The 18,393-nt window shown below is 41.3% G+C and overlaps 1 protein-coding gene across 6 annotated transcripts in view; it reads right to left on the reverse strand.

Moving 5' to 3' along the window:
* Nucleotides 1–6,752: 6,752 nt before the first annotated feature.
* HDAC9 (histone deacetylase 9) overlaps nucleotides 6,753–18,393 on the reverse strand; it is a 487,438-nt gene continuing 475,797 nt past the window's right edge. For all 6 annotated transcript variants that reach the window (XM_081164394.1, XM_081164395.1, XM_081164393.1 and 3 more), the window contains one exon: nucleotides 6,753–11,385. In XM_081164394.1, the coding sequence (XP_081020520.1) occupies nucleotides 11,346–11,385 (40 nt within the window). In that variant the 3' untranslated portion in view covers nucleotides 6,753–11,345. The remainder of the gene's footprint in view (nucleotides 11,386–18,393) is intronic.

Genomic DNA, 18,393 nt, shown 5'->3' on the forward strand with positions numbered 1-18,393 from the left:
AATTTTCTTTCCAGAATGAAATATTTAACTGTTTTTGTGATGGCAGAGAAACCAGAGACAAGCTTGCTCAGAAATTCAGTGAGACTAATTGGCCCGTCCAGAAGGTTTCCTTACCCCATCTTACTGCTTCTGCAAAGAACTTTTAACTATTACCTGAGTAATAGTCTTCTGCTTTCTGTAGGTGCTTTTGGGTGCTGTTATTTGCCTTTTTTATGGATTCTGCTTCACTGAATGCTTTTTTAAGAACCTATTTTATAGCTGCCCCTCACTACCGAGGAAGGATGAGATATAACTCTTTTAAATAATAACCAAATTCTGCTGTTGGGCACAACAAAGACAAAGACATGGAACACTGGACAACAGGAACCCAGAACATAATATTATCACCCAGAGGTAATCTCCATCACTTACTGTAGTTCTGCAATGTGGGCTGCAACACTTCTGTCTCCAGTGCATTCCTATTAAGTTGTCCATCCTTGGAGAGTGCATTCCTCATATTGTCACTGGTCTACTCAGCAGCAACTGGACTTCTGCCAAGGTTGAGTCCATATGGGATCAGGATCTATGGTCCATCTTGGATTTAATTTCTCGTTTAACTTTCTCTTTTACCAAATAACCAAAATGATCAAAGGGCTGGAGAGACTCTTCTGTGAGGAAAGGTTGCGACTTTTGGGAATTCCTAGTTTAGAGAAAGGCAGTGGAAGACAGGAGTGCCTGGCGTGCTCTGGTCCATGGGGTCACGAAGAGTCGGACACGACTAAATGACTAAACAACACAACAACAAAGTTTAGAGAAAAGGTGAGTACAGTGGTACCACAGGTTACATACGCTTCAGGCTACATATGCTTCAGGTTACAGACTCCACTAACCCAGAAATAGTGCTTCAGGTTAAGAACTTTGCTTCAGGATGGGAACAGAAATCATGCTCCAGCGGCGTGGCAGCAGCGGGAGGCCCCATTAGCTAAAGTGGTGCTTTAGGTTAAGAACAGTTTCAGGTTAAGAATGGACCTCCGGAACGAATTAAGTACTTAACCCGAGGTACCATGGTAAAAGGTGACATGATAGAAGTTAACAAAATAATAAATGGCATGGAGAGAGTAGATAGAGGATGCCACAGTCTTCCACCTTTGAGTAACTGCTCCAGTGTTTCATTCCCAATCACATATGTTTTGAGTGCGTACTGAGCTGCAGCCCAGAAATTTGCCCATTACATTGCTATGATTCCCAAGATAATATCACACCAACACCAAATCCCATATGTTTCTACTGAAGACGAAGAAAGCTGGGGGCAAATCATCCTTATCACTCCCTGCCCCCACAGGAACAAAAATAAATAAATAATACCAGTCCACTACCCCCTAACAATAAGCAGAGCTTCCCCTCATTGCCTTCCCAGTTTTTGCCATGTAGCCCTGGTTTCAATTCTCTTTGCATAACTACTTCCTAAAAAAATATCACTTGATGTAATTTCGCAGAAGGAAGCCTCTGCACTCCCCACCCACCCCTTTCCTGGTAAACGCTAGCTTCCCATTGAAGATTTCTCACCCACTTCTGATTTTTGCATCACAATCTGAGGCCTTTTGTAACACTGAATTCTGACCTCTTAAATAACCACTTTGTAGCTTGGGCTACGGAGGATGAAATGAAGGCGCCGTGTTCTGTTCCTGCGTTTTTTTCCACGCACGTCTTCTTATGGCTTTCCATACATTTGGGAGAGGGCAGGGTGGGAAACAATAGTTCAAAGGGAGCCAATATTTGTAGTGGAAACTAAATAAAATCAGATGGGAATAAGCAATGGCAGGGTAAGGGGAAAACAAATTTCAATCAGCCAAGCTGGTTCTCACTCTTAACCTCAGTTTGAAGTTAAAGAGAATTTGATTGTTAAACGATGTCTTCCGTTGACTTCATAAGATTTTCGTGTGACCTCTTGGGACATATGGAACGTCTTTTCTCATATGGCTCTATTTTAGGCAACTTCTTTTTTTTAAAAGGAACTGAAATATTAGCGTGGCATGTGATGAACAGCCTCTTATCATATGAAATGCAGCTAATGGTTTCTTTCTTTCTTTCTTTCTTTCTTTCTTTCTTTCTTTCTTTCTTCCTTTCTTCCTTTCTTCCTTTCTTCCTTTCTTCCTTTCTTCCTTCTTTTCTCTCCCTTATCCCTTTTTCTTATCAGTGATAACAGGGCCAAATGAAATCACACCATAATGTTGTTTTAAAGATCAAGCTGACATCTTTGGGGTCCGGAATTGGTGTGCCTTTCTTTCTATTCCATTTAACACGGCATCAATGCATATTTTGACGAGGTGCTGAGTAGTCTTTCAAGCATGTGAAAACCACTGGGTGCCCATGCGTCCTCATCATCATTTAGACTAACCTGTCTCAAAGGGTTGTTTGAGGGCAGAAAGCATTGCTCTCTGAATTTCCTGTGCCATGTGACTGCACAGCCAGATCTGATTGGCTACATGATGCTATAGTTTCATTGCAGATGAGCTCTGGTTGGCTGCTCTTATACAGTCAACCAAACAATGTCAATGTTTCAAAATGACAGGGTCATAACAGCTGATGAGTGGGACAGGGAACACACACACAAAAAAATGTGGAAAGGTAAGATGTGGATAAAATGTAAAGGTAAAATGTGGAAAGGTGTTTGGGGACCCCATCTCAGCTCAATCTCCCTTTCATACCACAAATGTGCATTTGCATACACCCAGTGAAAATGTGATAAATAATAATTATTCTATTTTAAATATATTATTAATTAGTAAGCTTATTCATTACCTTATACTGATCATCTCTAGGTTATTTACAATGCAAGAAACATATATCAACTGTTGGCAGTGTTTTTTTTCTGGAGGGACACGGGGGTACACATACCCCTAAACATTTTGAGAATCTGTGGCCTCGTTAAGGCACAGACTGCTAGCATATATAGACTCAAGTCAAGTGCATGTCATGGACACAGAAACATAACACTGGGCTGAGTTAACCAGCAGTCACAGAGGTCTTCTTCCTTCCTCCTTCAATGGCCACAATTTGTTCAGAGACAGCACACTTCCTTTGTGCAGCAAACCTTTGGCCCTCCAGATGTTGTTGAACTACAACTCTCATCAGCAAGTCCCATGAATGGCCAGGAATGATGCTGTAGATCCCACCCATCTCTACACAGCAGGAGACTTAGCAAGAGGCCTGGTTTGTCTTTAATACTGCAGAGCTTCCTTAGGAAGAGCTCGGTTACTCCAATCTCAACATCAATATTTCCCAGCATTCCACAAATCAAGTCAGTGCCTTCTGATGAATGGCAAGGTGATATCCAGAGGCATGCACCTGCTAGAAGAGGAGTAGATAATGTAGTGCCTACAGATGCTTTGGACTACAACTCCCATCATCCTTGGTCATTGACCATGTTGGCTGAGGAGGGATAGAAGTTGCACTCCCAAACATCTGGAAGGCTGCATGTTGGCAGTCTCTGAGCTAGAAAGCAGAATGGTAGTATCTGAAGCCCTGGGAAACTGCCCAGCCCCACATGGATCTGATGCAAAGGGACATAATCCCTCCCATATACACTATAATGGTTTGTCATAGTTTAACTATTGATATACAAATTCCTTATTATGGGGGGCGCAAGCCACAGATTTTATAATGGTGGAGATGTGTGGTTTGACACATAATACAGAGAGAAAGGAGAAAGTGTAGGTCACTTCTGCTTCCTGTTGCTGCCCTTTGTAACAACCAAAGCAGCTTAGTACAGTGGTACCTCGGGTTAAGAACTTAATTCGTTCTGGAGGTCCGTTCTTAACCTGAAACTGTTCTTAACCTGAGGTACCACTTTAGCTAATGGGGCCTCCCACTGTAGCCACGGCGCAATTTCAGTTCTCATCCTGAAGCAAAGTTCTTAATCCGAAGTACTATTTCTGGGTTACAGGGTCCGTAACCTGAAGCATTTGTAACCTGAAGCGCCTGTAACACAAGGTACCACTGTATTGGCTTTCCATTGCTGCAGCACTGAATATACGATCCCTAGTGTTGATTCATGCTGTTCATGCCTAGAGTTTTCATATTGCCATATTCCTTTTAAAATTATGGTCTGTTACTTCACAATTCCACTGCAAATGGTGGCAATGTTTGAATAACATGCTACAGTCTCATGTTTCCTTATTTTTTTTAAGGGCTGTTTCAGCCATCCCATCCCAAATGTTTGTTTAGGAAAATAGGAGCATGCTGAGGGTATGTATGTACTATGTGTATATAGCTATGGCTATAGCCATAGTTAGATATGCTGCCCACATTACTAGACTTCTAGCTTTTTCTTCCTACATTCCATGCAACAGGATGTAATAGCTGATGATGCAGTTCTCTATTTACTGGGGATAACTAGCTAGCAACTTTTATATGGCTTCTCATAGAAGAATGCTTGTAGAGAACAAAATGTGAGTTTCTTTTTAATGAATCATATCCTGCCATGTCCTTGTTTATTAGACCTATCTCGTTTTCAGAACAACCTCCAGGAAAAACCCAGAGGAGATAGTTTTGACTGTGCACAAATGCAGGAACAAATCAACAAAACATAAGAAACCAAATAATTCAGATAATCCATTCATTAATGTGTGTGGGTTTTCTTTTAAAGATCTGGTGTTCCAGATGTCAGCCCTTGAATGGGATTTTGAAGAATGTATCTAAGTATGTATGGAGCGTTTTTCCACCAAAAGAGCCACAAGTCACCAACATCTCGCATGAGAGGGAAGTTCTGCCAGATGAAGAGGTCAAACTTTTTCAAAGTTTTGCAGTTACACACCTCAAGGTGTAGAAATCAAACACTGTGTGTAAGCAAGATGTTCTTAGCATGGGCAGTGCCGACCAAAAACTTGCTTCCCCTTCCCTTCACCTTGTTGGACTCTTGTCATTAACATGTGAGACACAACTCACCCACCTAGAAATATCCTTTGCCCCTTCTCCTTCTCCCCAAATTTTTTTCCTGCTGCCACCACTGGTTCTTGACGAGATACCATTTTTCTAATGGAGAGAAAGGAAGTCCGGTTGGGCCCTGACACAGCGGCAAAAGAAACCAAACTAAGCATAGAATCATAGCTCAAAGTTGCCGTCTTTAGATCTGCATAGTTTTCTTTTTCTTTCTGTGGTTTTTTAGGCTGACAAGTATCATTAGTTTCAGATTAATGCTCGCGGTTCTTTTTTTATGCACTCCAGCTTGATGGTGCTCAGAGACATTATATTTTAAGAGCTAAATCCCAACAATTCAACGAGGGTGGCAAGATCAGATGCTACTTCCGAAACTTCTATTTCATTCAGGTCCCCCCCTTTCAAGTGGATTCTTAATATATTTATATATTAAAAAAGGAGAGACAAACATCAAATGTTCTTATTTCAAACAGGTTTTTTTTTAATGCGCACAAGAATGAGAGTATAGCCAAATAATTATACAAAACACAAGACCAAAGGAACCACCACCCCCTCCGCTTTCAGCCTGATTGAAGACTACATCAAGCAATCCCAAAGCCTACATATTTACAACAGACAAAGATTTGGAGCACAATATGACTTTCAGTTATTCACTGGATGCTCTCAGATACAAAAACGTATCAGGAATAATAATGAGAATAATGCTCCACAGGTTCCTCCTTGTCATACCAAGATGATTCCTTTTAGTGCCTTTTATAGTACCCTAGATGAGCTTTGCTCAGTTAAAACATTCCCAGTGGCAGTGAAGCCTTTGTGCCTTATCTGATGAGGTGTTAAATGCACATATGAGTTTTGCATGGCTTTTTTTTAACTCACAAAATGATACCTGTGGTAGGGCCTGACCAAGACTGGGACTGCAGTGTGTGGGTGGGGAGCAGGGATAGAGGAGAAAATTGATTCCGTGTGCATTTCAGCTGATTTCCAAAGCAGTATGAGAACCACAAGACCACTATTCTTCCAAGTTCACACTTATCTGAATTTTGCGATGCAATTCTCCAACCAAACATTGCTTACAAAAATGGATTATTTTAAGGGTGGTGTACATAAAAATGAATTCAAAAACACATATCAGAGAGGTTGCTTGCAAAAGGGTGTGCATTAGTCAATACAGCATATAAAAATGTGTTTGTTAAGAGACATTCGCACTAAAACGCCGATGAATTTTCATGAGGATTTGTGTGTTTTTGTTTTGTTTTGTTGTTTTTTTAAAAATACAAGTTGTTGCAAAATGTGGAGAACTGAATATAAGACATGAAAAATGAGAAACAGAGAGAACCAACATTGACAATGAAGTGGTCCCAGTATCAGGCCCTTTCCTCACCCCCACAGACCAACTTGGGACACCTAAGGATTTTGTTCCTTGGGTGACCCAAGGTGGTTTGTGGAACTGGAATTCCAGAATAGAACAGCAGTGGGAGAGCACTGACAGATCCTTCCATCCCTAGTGTGGAGGGAACTTTCATCAGTGTCAATGGCAACTCCAATCTGAAGGAAAATAACCATTAGGGAAGGGGGAGATTTTAATTGGGTCTGTTGTGCAGGAAGAAACCTATGTGTTGTGTCCCTGTCCCTGATTGGGAGCCTCCATGGCTGTTATTTTTAAAGTCTCGTCTGGTTTGGCCCTTGAATAGTAGGCAAAATATACTCCTTCCCAACCTAGGTTTACCTTATAGTGGAAGTTGTGGGAGGCGGGGGTGAATTAGGGAGTCAGTATTGACTTTACTTTTCCATATAAAGTGATCTTATAGTAAGCAGATGCTTTTTTTAAAAAAAATAATGGCATCATATTTTAAAATAGCTTTGCAACAGAAAAAATAATGAGAGAGATGGATTATTCTTTTTTTAAATAGTGATTTAAAAAGTTCATCAAAGTCTATGGAAAGATTCCGGGGATAGAAAGGGCTGCTAAGTATCTAAATTGTCACTTCTGCTTTGCATCTTAAACTCAACTCTTCCAGAATTCAAACATTTAAGTTTAACTCACTCATATAAATCCTATCCACCACAGCGCAGTCAATATCACGAGACACTTGAGGACCAGACCAGATGAGATGTGGGGGATCAGTGATTGGATCTCCTGGTGTTTTAATATGAACAAAGCACAGCTGTGGGACCACCCCCAAATTGGATTGCCAGAGGGGATCTGAGGGAGAGGGGTCTTAACTCTTTCCCTGACCTTGCGCCAATCTAAACTAGGCCCCTTTCAAGCTGCCTTAAAAACTGTGCCCCACCCTCTCCAATTGGGACTCACATGTGGGGAAATATAATGCAGTACACCCAGCCCTGTGGTCCCAACTCCATTTCTAGGAGAAGCTCTGTAACTACTTCTAAGTTGAAAACTATGGGAACCCAGATCACTCTCGTCTGTTTTGATCCTGTCTTGAAAGTCTGCAATAGGTGTGTCGGAAGTGGTTTGAATAGGGATCACTGTTCATGGTCTGTGCACTCATCCTTTTTGCTCCCCCTTTTCGGGGTCCTCCCCCCAAAAAGAAAACACCTGCAAGGGCTGTTTGATCAGAAGGAAATGCACAATGAAAAAAACCTGTGGACACACTACAGTTCCTTTCAACTGCCTTTTTAAAAAAACTGTTGTCTGTCTCCAAGCTCTAGCTGGCGTCAGCTACATTTGGATCTGGCTGCGTGTCACTCGCTTACTGCAGATGCACACGCCAGCCTGGAATGTAATAAATACCATTGGGAAGACCTTGAAAAATTAAAAGCATTATCTGTGTGCTTTCCTAGGAGAATATGCTACCAAATCAAATGCACATATATTCGGAAGCAAGCCCCACTGACTTCAGTGGGGACTTGCTTCTGTGGGGACTTACTCCCTAGTAAACGTGGATAGGATTTTGCAGCCTTAATGTTGCATCAGTACGATACTTTAAGAGAGTTTTACACACACACACACACACACCACATAAGTGTATGGTGTAAGCGAAAACTTCTATACTTATTATGGGCATTTATTCTTCTTGCAATTAATGGTGCAATATTTTGCATTCTTATGTACTGCTTTTTCTTTATTGTCTGAAAGTGCTTCTCTGTTATAGCTGGCTAACAGAGAACCACATACAGTAATTTATTCAAGGGACAACAACGATATCCCTCTCTTTCCCACCTAAAGCTGATCCAGCTGAAGTTTGCCATGTCCTTGCAACTGAGTTACTTGTGACCAACATAGTTTTAAAGGGGCATAGCCTGATCCTATGCATGGAAGTCAATCCATTACTTTGAATTCTTTAATGCTTCTGCCTCCATAAAGTTTCAACATCACACAAGCATATCGACAGGCACCTGAACTACATGCATGAACTTTTCTCCTCTGAAATGTTCAGAATACAACTTGGCGGCAGCCCAAAGCATTTCTGTATGTGCAACGTTTGGGGCTTCAAAAATAATAAGAGGGCATTCGTTGGCTGGTGTTTCCTTTTGCTTGCTGTATTTAAACGGTTTCCTTATCGCAAGCACATCCTGATATCACATGGAGCTCCCAGTAACCCAGACTGATGACCATGAATCTCTGGCCCATATCAAAGTGAAGGGCAGTAGCTCAGTCTCTGCCATGCCTGCAGGAAGTCCCAGGTACATCATCACCTGGTAGGGCTGGGGAAGACCTTTGCCTAAAGACCTAGTGGGCCACTGCCAGGACATTTTATGCAATACTGAGCTAGGTGAACTAACACTGTGTTAAGAGCACAGGAAAGTGCCTGAATACAAGGCACTTTCCTGTGCTCTTAACTTGCTTAGCTGAAGCAGTGTTGCAGCAGCTAGTGTTCCTAGACTGTAGCTTTGACGTTGCTGTTCAACTTAGCTTTAGCATGGCAAAATGAGGATGCGTTACACACAGCCATGTGTGAAATCGAAAGAGGAGTCTGGCTTACAGTCAGATAATAAACGCATGTTTACTCAGAAGGAATCCCTCCTGCATTCAACAGAACTTATTCCTGCTTTGTTTTGGCACAGTTTCGCAAAGTATCTGTAATAAGCTGAGTGCTCTGCAGCTAAAACAGGCACATTTCCACACTATAAAATTAAAGCTAAATGGGCAAATCTTAATTGTTCCTATTTTATCCCATTAATTTCAGATGAGGCTTCAAAAGGAAAAGAATGGATTTTAATAACTATTAAGTGGAGAATTGCAGCACTTCCGTGTAAAATATGATGCCACAAGTTTAAACCATGAAAGTCAAATAATAAACACCATTAGGCATGGTGGTTGATTTTTGATGAAGCATTGTTTATAGGATGACTATTAGACAATTGGAGTAATTTGTCAAGTACGATCATTCAGAGAAGCAGTTAGAACATATTGCCTTACAAATGTAATCCTATTGGAATCAAAGCACTAGAGTCAGTATCCATTTCCAGATAGTTTAAAGTTCTTCAGATTACTTGCAATAGTCAGGAAAACTGGAGTTGGATGATAAAGCTTTGAGGAGGGTTTGATTTTTCAAATAATTAGTTGTAAATGCTCATCTTATCATAACACTTTCATAAAGGCATGTTCAGCCGGGCTGAATTCTCCTCCAACTTCCTATTTCAAGCACCGTCTCAAATTTCCAAGTTATATCAAACAGTTTCCATATAAGAAGGAAACAGTCTTTCAAATTAAAATGTTAATTGTAAACAAACCTAAACACATTGCGGGGGTGAAGGTGGGGAGAGAATGCAGGCCGCCTATATAACAAAAGAGAATTATATAATTCCATTTGAGTGAAATCTTTCATCTTTGATTTACAGGTTTGAGTCTGCTGTAACTCAAACCACATTTGTTCCATATCTTTCATACCACAGCTTTCCCTAAAATCTTGTTCTAATTAAGGTCCCTTTCAGATTTCTGAATAAAAAGCATGACAGTGTTCATTTATGGCTTTAATGTATCCTTTGAGCTTGGAAAATATAAAAAAGAAGAGCATCACTTGCCGTTCAAACAAAGGGAGGCTATCGGAGACTGCAAAATGGAATGATGGAAGGTAGAGAATAATGCACTGTGTTCTTTAGGGATGTGTGTGTGTGTGTGTGTGTGTGTGTGTGTGTGTGTGTGTGTGTGTGTCGGGGGGAGAGGGTACAAACAGCTACTGTAACTCCTCTATCGCTATCTGCATCCCTTAAAAATTCTCCGATTCTGAATAAGTGCTATTTCCCTTTCTGTGACAATAAGGCAACATGTGTGAGAGTTTTAAACTTTCATTATCAGCAAAAGGCACAGTTCGTCATGCATCCACAGTTACTCACTATACTGGAAGGAGAAAAATAAATAACAGGAGACACCTCTTGGGTTGTTGTTGTTGTTTTTTTAGTACTAGCATCCAACCCTTGAAAAGCCTCAAAAAGAAAAGAACATCTGATGCTCTGGTCAGGTTTAAAAAGAAGGATTCTGCGGAAGCACCCCAACCTTGAGGGAAATGCAGGAAGGTCCCTTCTGCTTGCTTGCCTTGAAGCTGGAGCCGAGCAACAGCTTAAAGCAAGGTAAAGGCAGGGGATTTTTGTGTGTGAGCTAACTGGAATATCTTGCTATCATATACTGACTAGCTGATATCAGCTCCAAACTGAGCAGCATTCTCCCGGAGTCAAACCACCGCTCTCTCTCTCTCTCTGTCTCCTTGCGGAGAACGTTTTGTTGCACGGGTTTATAAAATGCCACATGAAAAGTGAGAGAACAGAAAGCAAAATAACCCCCCCCCCCAAAAGAGAGGAATGGGGCTAACTTAAAAGAGCAAAGTTGCACATTTCATTAGGGGACAGCTGAAAAGCAGTGGAGCAGAGCTCTCTTTCGGCTGAGTCCCCCTGACTCAGCATTTCAAAAATGGCACTACAGAGGAACGGCCCACTGTTTCATTGCACCAGGAGCATTAAACCAATCCTATCAACTCTTTTGACAATGCGAAGAAAAACAAAACCCGATCCAGTAAGACATGTTCAAAATGTCAGAAGCGGTGGGATTTGTGACACTATTTTGTTCCTCCCCTTGATGTTTCTCAGGCTGCTTTCAATTTCCCTCGGCAACCATAGCTGAGAATGTAGAATTGCTTTAATGTTTCTATTCTACCATTTAGGTCGGCAAGTGGATCACACAGCACACGAAAGCAGGCTCTAGGCTCAGGCTTGCTTTGCAAGCTCTGGTTCCCTGTAACTTTAGAATGGCAGCGGTTACATGGAAGGAGTCTCGGAAGAGCCTTTTAAATCCATCCAACGAACAAGTGAAGCTGCTGTTCAGAATTCTGTGCCCAGTGTTTATGCTCCATCTGATCTCTGCCACCCAAGCAGCAGACAAGACATGTCTAAGGGTGCTTTTTGGGGGGTAAGAGGAGGGGGAAATACACAATGATGTCACACACAGGAAATATCAGAGAGAACTTGGCATTTCACAAGGCTGGCTCTTCTTCCATAGGCTCGCCGGCAGCTCTAGAAAAATAAACAGGCAATCAGAATATGGAACCAGAGTACACAATGACATTGTAGATTTTCATGCATAATCAAAGCTGATTTTTCAGCTCTCCCCCATGTTTATTTGTATTCTTCAGCTATCCATAAATAAAAATTTCTTTCCTAGGAAGTATAAACAAATGTCAAGTGGAAAAACATTTTTGTTCCAAGCAATCACTGCAAAAGGTTCCTGTTTATATTAAAATTGTCAGAATATTTTATAACTTTAGGTTCAGAAATGCACATGCTTTGTGTCAGCAAAATCAGAAAATTTAAATGGAGGGAAAGGTGCAAGCCCACCATCTCTCCTTCTTTCCCCCTAATTTATCCAATTTAACGACAGAGAATACCCTCTTCAAAACCAGGTAACACGTAAGGAATGTAGCGGAGTTTCCAAGTCATCTTGGTCGTGCTGCTTCTCTTTCAAGACCCTGTTGGCTGCTTGCCTGCCTAAAACTTCCGAGCTCCAATTCTGAATTTGATTAGCAGACTGCTGCCATAAAGCAGGTATCTAATAATAATAAATAATCTGATTATGCACATCGTCTTTATTAGGAATCACCTGGGAGACAGCCAACAGGCTGAACTAAATTGGCTGTTGGGAATGTAAAAACAGAGAAGACAAAGTATTTCTCCCCCTGCCCCCTCCTGATTGCTCTGGAGAGTAAAGAAGGAGAGATTATTTTTTAAAACTACGTTGCCGACAGAATGAGAAATCAGATAATATGGGAATCTAATCCTACAGCAATGCTTCAGAACAAGCACACACACACACACACACACAGAGAGAGAGAGAGAGAGAGAGAGAGAGAGAGAGAGAGAGAGAGAGAGACTTTGTTACTGCTGGATGCCCATTTCCAGATTACTTTCACCCGGGAAATTGCAAATACAATGGGGGAATTTATTAACATCCAAAATATTTACCATTGTAGCTTGCTTTGTGTTCCTTGAATTGCTGCAAGAAGGACACTAGGGTGTGTTTTTTCCTCATGGACAAGCGTGTGCCTGATGCAATGGTGATACTTTCATGTTGTGCATGGTGTGTCACAGTCCTCACACCAGTTTGACTAATGGCAGATAGCCCCACCTTGCTAGGAATAATATCGAGGGACTCACACAAGGGAGCCTTGTTTTTAGTTTTTATGTCTGCAAGTGATACAGAATGACTTTTTTTTTTTACATTGGTTTGATGTTTCCTTTACATGAATGTAAGATACGTTAAGGAGTGCAAATAGCTACCTAACATACGTAACTTACATTAAACAGTGGACAGCAAGGTCAATAACATATTATTTAGAGGAAACCGAACTGCAGTGGAATAGAAACAGGGCTGATTGTGACTAATTGGCTGCCAGTTTGTTCCTGGGCTCAATTCAAGGTGCTCATGTTAGTGTTTAAAGCGCTAAAATGACTTAAGCCCCAAATATCTGAGAGACCACTTCTGTCCCTACAGACGCTCACAGAATGATCCTCACAGAACAGCAGGGGCCCCCTTCTTGATAATTCCACTTCCCTTAGAAATTTTGAGTTATGTGGCCTGGGAGAGGACGTTTTCTGTGGGGTTCCCTCAGATTTCCCTTGCCACCTGATATGTGTGTTTTCAGGGCCTGTTTTCCTGTGACTGTAATCTGTTTTAACTGTACTTAATTCTGAATTTTAAATTGTTCTAACCCATCCTGGAACTTGCTGTTGAAAGGCAGGTAATCAATTAATAATACAGTAATAATAATCAATTAATAATACAGTAGTAATAATAATATCCGTTGGAATGGAAATCCCTGCCTCCTTACATCCCTAAAAACAGGTTTACGAAAAACAGTCTCAAAGCCAGCAGTGCTGTTAGGAAAAGGCGGCCTTGACTGGGTAAGTAGGTAGATGTGTTGATCCATTATTTTAGTTATAGATGTCTATTTATCATCTGTCTATACAAACAGCCCACCTCCCTCCAATGCTTTGCATAATATACAATATATTAGGTCCATCATGATAGCAGTATTATGCATAGCTACCTGAGTGTCAGGTCTGATGAGCACAGTGCTGCATCCTTCTGACTGCATAAGTTCAAATAAAACACACTGCGTTTTCAAAGGAAATACCGGTATTCAACCAGCTGAAATGCAACCTCTAGCTTTTACTCAGAAATGCAAATAGGCTTGCTGATCAGAAGGTTGGTGGTTCGAATCCCCATGACGGAGTGAGCTCCCGTTGCTCTGTCCCAGCTTCTACCAGTGCAAGTAGATAAATAGGTACTGCTGCAGCAGGAAGGTAAACGGTGTTTCTGTGCGCTCAGGTTTCCATCACGGTGCTCTGTTGTGCCAGAAGCAGTTTATTCATGCTGGCCACATGACCCGGAAAGCTGTCTGTGGACAAATGCTGGCTCCCTCGGCCTGAAGCGAGATAAGTGCCCCAACCCCATAGTCACCTTTGACTGGACTTAACTGTCCAGGGGTCCTTTACCTTTTACCTTTTGCAAATAAATAATGCAAAAAACGGAAGAAGTTCCTATTGAAACTTCAAAGAGTCAGAACCTCTTCCTCTACGCTAAACTGTTACAAACAAACTTCAAAGTCTCATTATTATCTCATTCAATTGTTGGAGCAAGGACAGTCCATCAAATTACTCTGGTGCTGTGGCAGACAATATCAGTGCTACCATTCTGTCTCCACTGCAGAATTGATATATCTAGATCTATTCTCAATGAGAGCAGAAGCTAGCAACGCCTGATGGTACCTAACTTCCCTTGAAAACCAAGTGATGTGATCAAAACCTATAGTGCCTGACTTTGCAGGCATGTGAAATATAAACACAACGGTGAAATTTCTATAACAGCTGTTAAGCATAATACAGCACAGCACTGAATGTTGTTCATTTTTTGGCACTTGTTTTGGGGAAAATGCATAGCTCATTTGCAGCATAACACTTTCTCATTATAAAGCTAAGCCTATCCTTGTATTTTTCTTGGTATCCTGGGTTCTGTAGATAAATTGTTGGACTTGGATCTTGGAAATGTCCATTCAAATTCCAGCTAAGATTCACTTGGACAAATTGCAACATCTCAAAACTGGTTCTGCATCTGTAAAATGGAAGTAAGAGCAGCTTCCCTTAACGTAGAAAGAAAAGGATTGCCTTGCTGGAGTGATCTAATCCACCATTTTGTTTCCAATAGTTGTCAACTGGGTGACTATGTAAATTCAGCTGATGGCCACACCTTCCTGTTGCCCCTAGCATAGGGTTGTTGTTGTTGTTATTATTATTGTTGTTGTTGTTGTTTAGTAGTCCAGTCACGTCCAACTCTTTGTGACCCCATGGACCAGAGCACACCAGGCACTCCTCTCTTCCACTGCCTCCCACAGTTTGGTCAGACTCATGTTGGTAGCTTCGAGAACACTGTCTAACCATCTCGTCCTCTGTCATCCTCTTCTCCTTGTGCCCTCAATCTTTCCCAACACCAGGGCCTTTTCCAGGGAGTCTTCTCTTCTCAAGAGGTGGCCAAAATACTGGAGCCTCAGCTTCAGGATCTGTCCTTCCAGCATAGGGTAGACAATGATATACTGCATGTGTACATGGAGATTTCCTTTCACTATCAGGACTGTTGCGTTCGTGTGCTCCCTTGGTATTGTGAGCAACAACAAAATGGAGATGTGGCCATCCCTACAATGTTCTGTCACTAGTGTTGAAGTAAGATTCATCTGCATGCCCACGTCTCTTCTGCACATGGAATGGGAGAGGGAATCATCCTGTCTTTTGCCACAGTCAACAAAATATATTGGAGGCAGTAAAGCCCGTAAAGCAGTTTTATTTATATATCAGGGATGAGAAACTTGGGTCCCTCTAGTTGTTTCTGGACTGTAGCTCACATCAGCCTTGGCCACTGGCCATGTTGGCTGGGACTGATGGGGGATGTAGTCTAGCAACATCTGGAGGGCCCAGGTTCTTCATCCCTGAGATATATTTATATATTTGGGTAGGATTTTTATGTTGTACCACTTCATCTGCCCCCAGAATGGCCTAAATCAGAAAGCTTGCAAAGGCAAGCTCCCATACCGTTTCCAAAGTAAGTGATTATTTGGATATAGCTCTTGGTCCAACGCAAGGCTCTGATCAGTCTGGTGTAATCTCATTTCCAAAAAGGAATGGATACTTATCAGCACATACGATGCGCAGGGCATTACAGGGCCATGGCTGCTGTTTACGGATCAATCTTTTCATTTAAATCAATCATAGCCTCATTTTCAGCCCTTTTCTTTCATCTTGAACCAGCCCCATCTCTCTTCCCTATTCCCTCCCCCCTCTCTTGACAATTTCAATTAAGTTCCGAATGTAGAGAGCTCTCACGAACGTAGAAAGCTCTGCTTTACCAAACAAAACGTTAAAACACCCAGAAAATCACAGCTTCCCCCTGAAGCCTGCTCCATTTGGCATGTCAGAACAAATCAAAATGAAATAACTGTTTACTCGATGATGTCACTTTAGCAAAAAGGAAGAACGAGAGAGAGAGAGAGAGAGAGAGAGAGAGAGAGAGAGAGAGAGAGAGAGAGAGAGGTGCTCAGCCAAACCATTCTCTCTTTTCTCTCTTTCGTCTCTTGGTGGTAAATGAGTCAGATATTAGTTGGCCAGGGAAAGAGATGCTTTGTTCAAACTCTGAGATGGAAATGAATCATGCTACTCAGAGCATCAATATAACCTCCAATATAATTGGCAAGTCTTTTGTAAGGAGAATGTTTTTCTCACCAAACACACACACACATACACAACCCAAGACCAAGCTCTGGATAACAGATGTCAACTAATCAATCAGAACACAGGGCTGGGTTTTCCAGCTATCCCTGTTTGAAGTGAGTGTTTTTTTGTGTGCTGGACGAATAACACTGAACATCATGGGATGCCTTGCTGACAGTTCTTAACTGAGAGGAACCCTGGAGGAAATGGGAGAATGCTGTTGTCTATCATTGGAATGTGTCTTATATCTAGTTGCACTATGATGGGTTCTTTGTGAAGACTGAATGATGACGTGAAGCACAGCAATTTGGGGTCCTTTCTCTTCCATCCCCCAGTGCAATGCCAATAACCCTCCCCCACGAGTCAGATCAGGCCCCCCACAAAGCCTTATGTTGCTTTGTTGCTTTTGTCTGCTGCTGTACCTTCTTCGCTCTATACTTTCCCATATCTCTGTGCTTGCCTAGGACCAGTCTTCCATTTTGCAAGAAATGAGGCTGTCCAAAAGTTCCTTGTGGAGCACTAAAGAGCGCTACATGATGTTGATGATGATGGTGATAATGATGATGCACAGCAGTGGAGGATATTTGTAAAAGTTAAGTGGGGGTTTTTTAATTAAAAAAAAAATCATATATTGCTCTGCTTTACCACGGCAACAAAAACTCACAGCTCTTCAGAACTCCACAGGCAACATTTGGACTGTAAGGCCCATTGGAAGCTTGTAAGGCTGGGGCAATGGATACAGGGCATAACATAGACCTAAACTCTGGAAGAATGATTTGGAATTTACTGCATGTTATACTTTGAAAGAGAATTATATGAAAATGATGCACAGATGGTATTTAACCCCAAGCAGGTTGGTTAAGATGGATCAGATCTGTGTTGGAAATGCAAGAAACAGAAGGAACATTTTTTCACATGTGGTGGACATGTAAAATGGTTAAAGGCTATTGGGAAATAATCTACAATGAGTTTTAAAAAATGTTTAAAACAACATTCTCCAAAAACCCGAGGCCTTTTTGTTAGGAATACTTCAGTCTGAAGTTCCTGGTTGTCAGAAAAAAATATTTACGTACACAACCACGGCAGCTTGAATTTTGCTAGCCCAAAGATGGAAAGTGAGTAAGATCCTTAGTAAGGAAGACTGGCGACTTAAGATGATAGAATTTTCAGAAGCAGCAGGTTTAACTTACAGAATAAGAAAGCAAGAAGAATCTTTATTCAAAATGGAGTGGGATTTTTTTGCTGAATATTTAGAAAATAATTGTGTACAATTGAAAACACTGGTAGCATTTAGATAAATTCAACGGTATGGTAAATATTTGAAGGATGTAAAATGCAGAAACAATTGGCCCCTCGGCCAGTAAAGCGAGATGAGCGCCGCAACCCCAGAGCCATTCGCAACTGAACTTAACCATCAGGGGTCCTTCACCTTTTTATAGTAAAATATGCAGGAATGATATAAGTAAAATGAACCATGAAAGGGCAGGAGGGAAGTCAATTGTTACATGGTATTATGTTAAATGTTTATTTTGAGGTGTATAAACTGAAAAATTAATTTAAAAAAATATAAAAAAGAAAGCTTGTAAGGCTGGAGTGACACTGAAAGTTAAAATAGCATTGAGGCATTAATACACACCACTCGATCGCCTCCAAATTATGTTAAGGTAGGAAAAAGCATGAAGCAACACACCCTCACTCCCCACCTCAAAAATATGAAACTTGTATGGATTTTGGCCACAGAAAAATATTATCTTAATTGGGATTATGGGAGAAAGTGAATCCTTTTACAGTTCAAGATTATGAATGTCTACTGATATCAGTACAGTGTTACCTCGGGTTACATACGCTTCAGGTTACATATGCTTCAGGTTACAGACTCCGCTAACCCAGAAATATTACCTCGGGTTAAGAACTTTGCTTCAGGATGAGAACAGAAATCGTGCTCCAGCGGCGCGGCAGCAGCGGGAGGCCCCATTAGCTAAAGTGGTGCTTCAGGTTAAGAACAGTTTCAGGTTAAGAACGGACCTCTGGAACGAATTAAGTACTTAACCCGAGGTACCACTGTACAGATTGATGAGATGAGATGAATCTGGAAACTGAACTACTGAATTCATGTGATGATGTGCCCTTGTATCTTTATTTCTCTCATTTTCTTCAACTCCAGTCTTCATTTCAATTTGTGTGGTTGTTTTCTTTTCTTTCTTTTTTTTAAAAAAAGGCTTGGAGGCTGAAATGACCGCATGCGATGCTCTGGTGGCTTGATATTTG

Source organism: Podarcis bocagei (assembly GCF_964188305.1).
Source record: "Podarcis bocagei genome assembly, chromosome: 12".
Taxonomy (NCBI): Eukaryota; Metazoa; Chordata; class Lepidosauria; order Squamata; family Lacertidae; genus Podarcis; species Podarcis bocagei.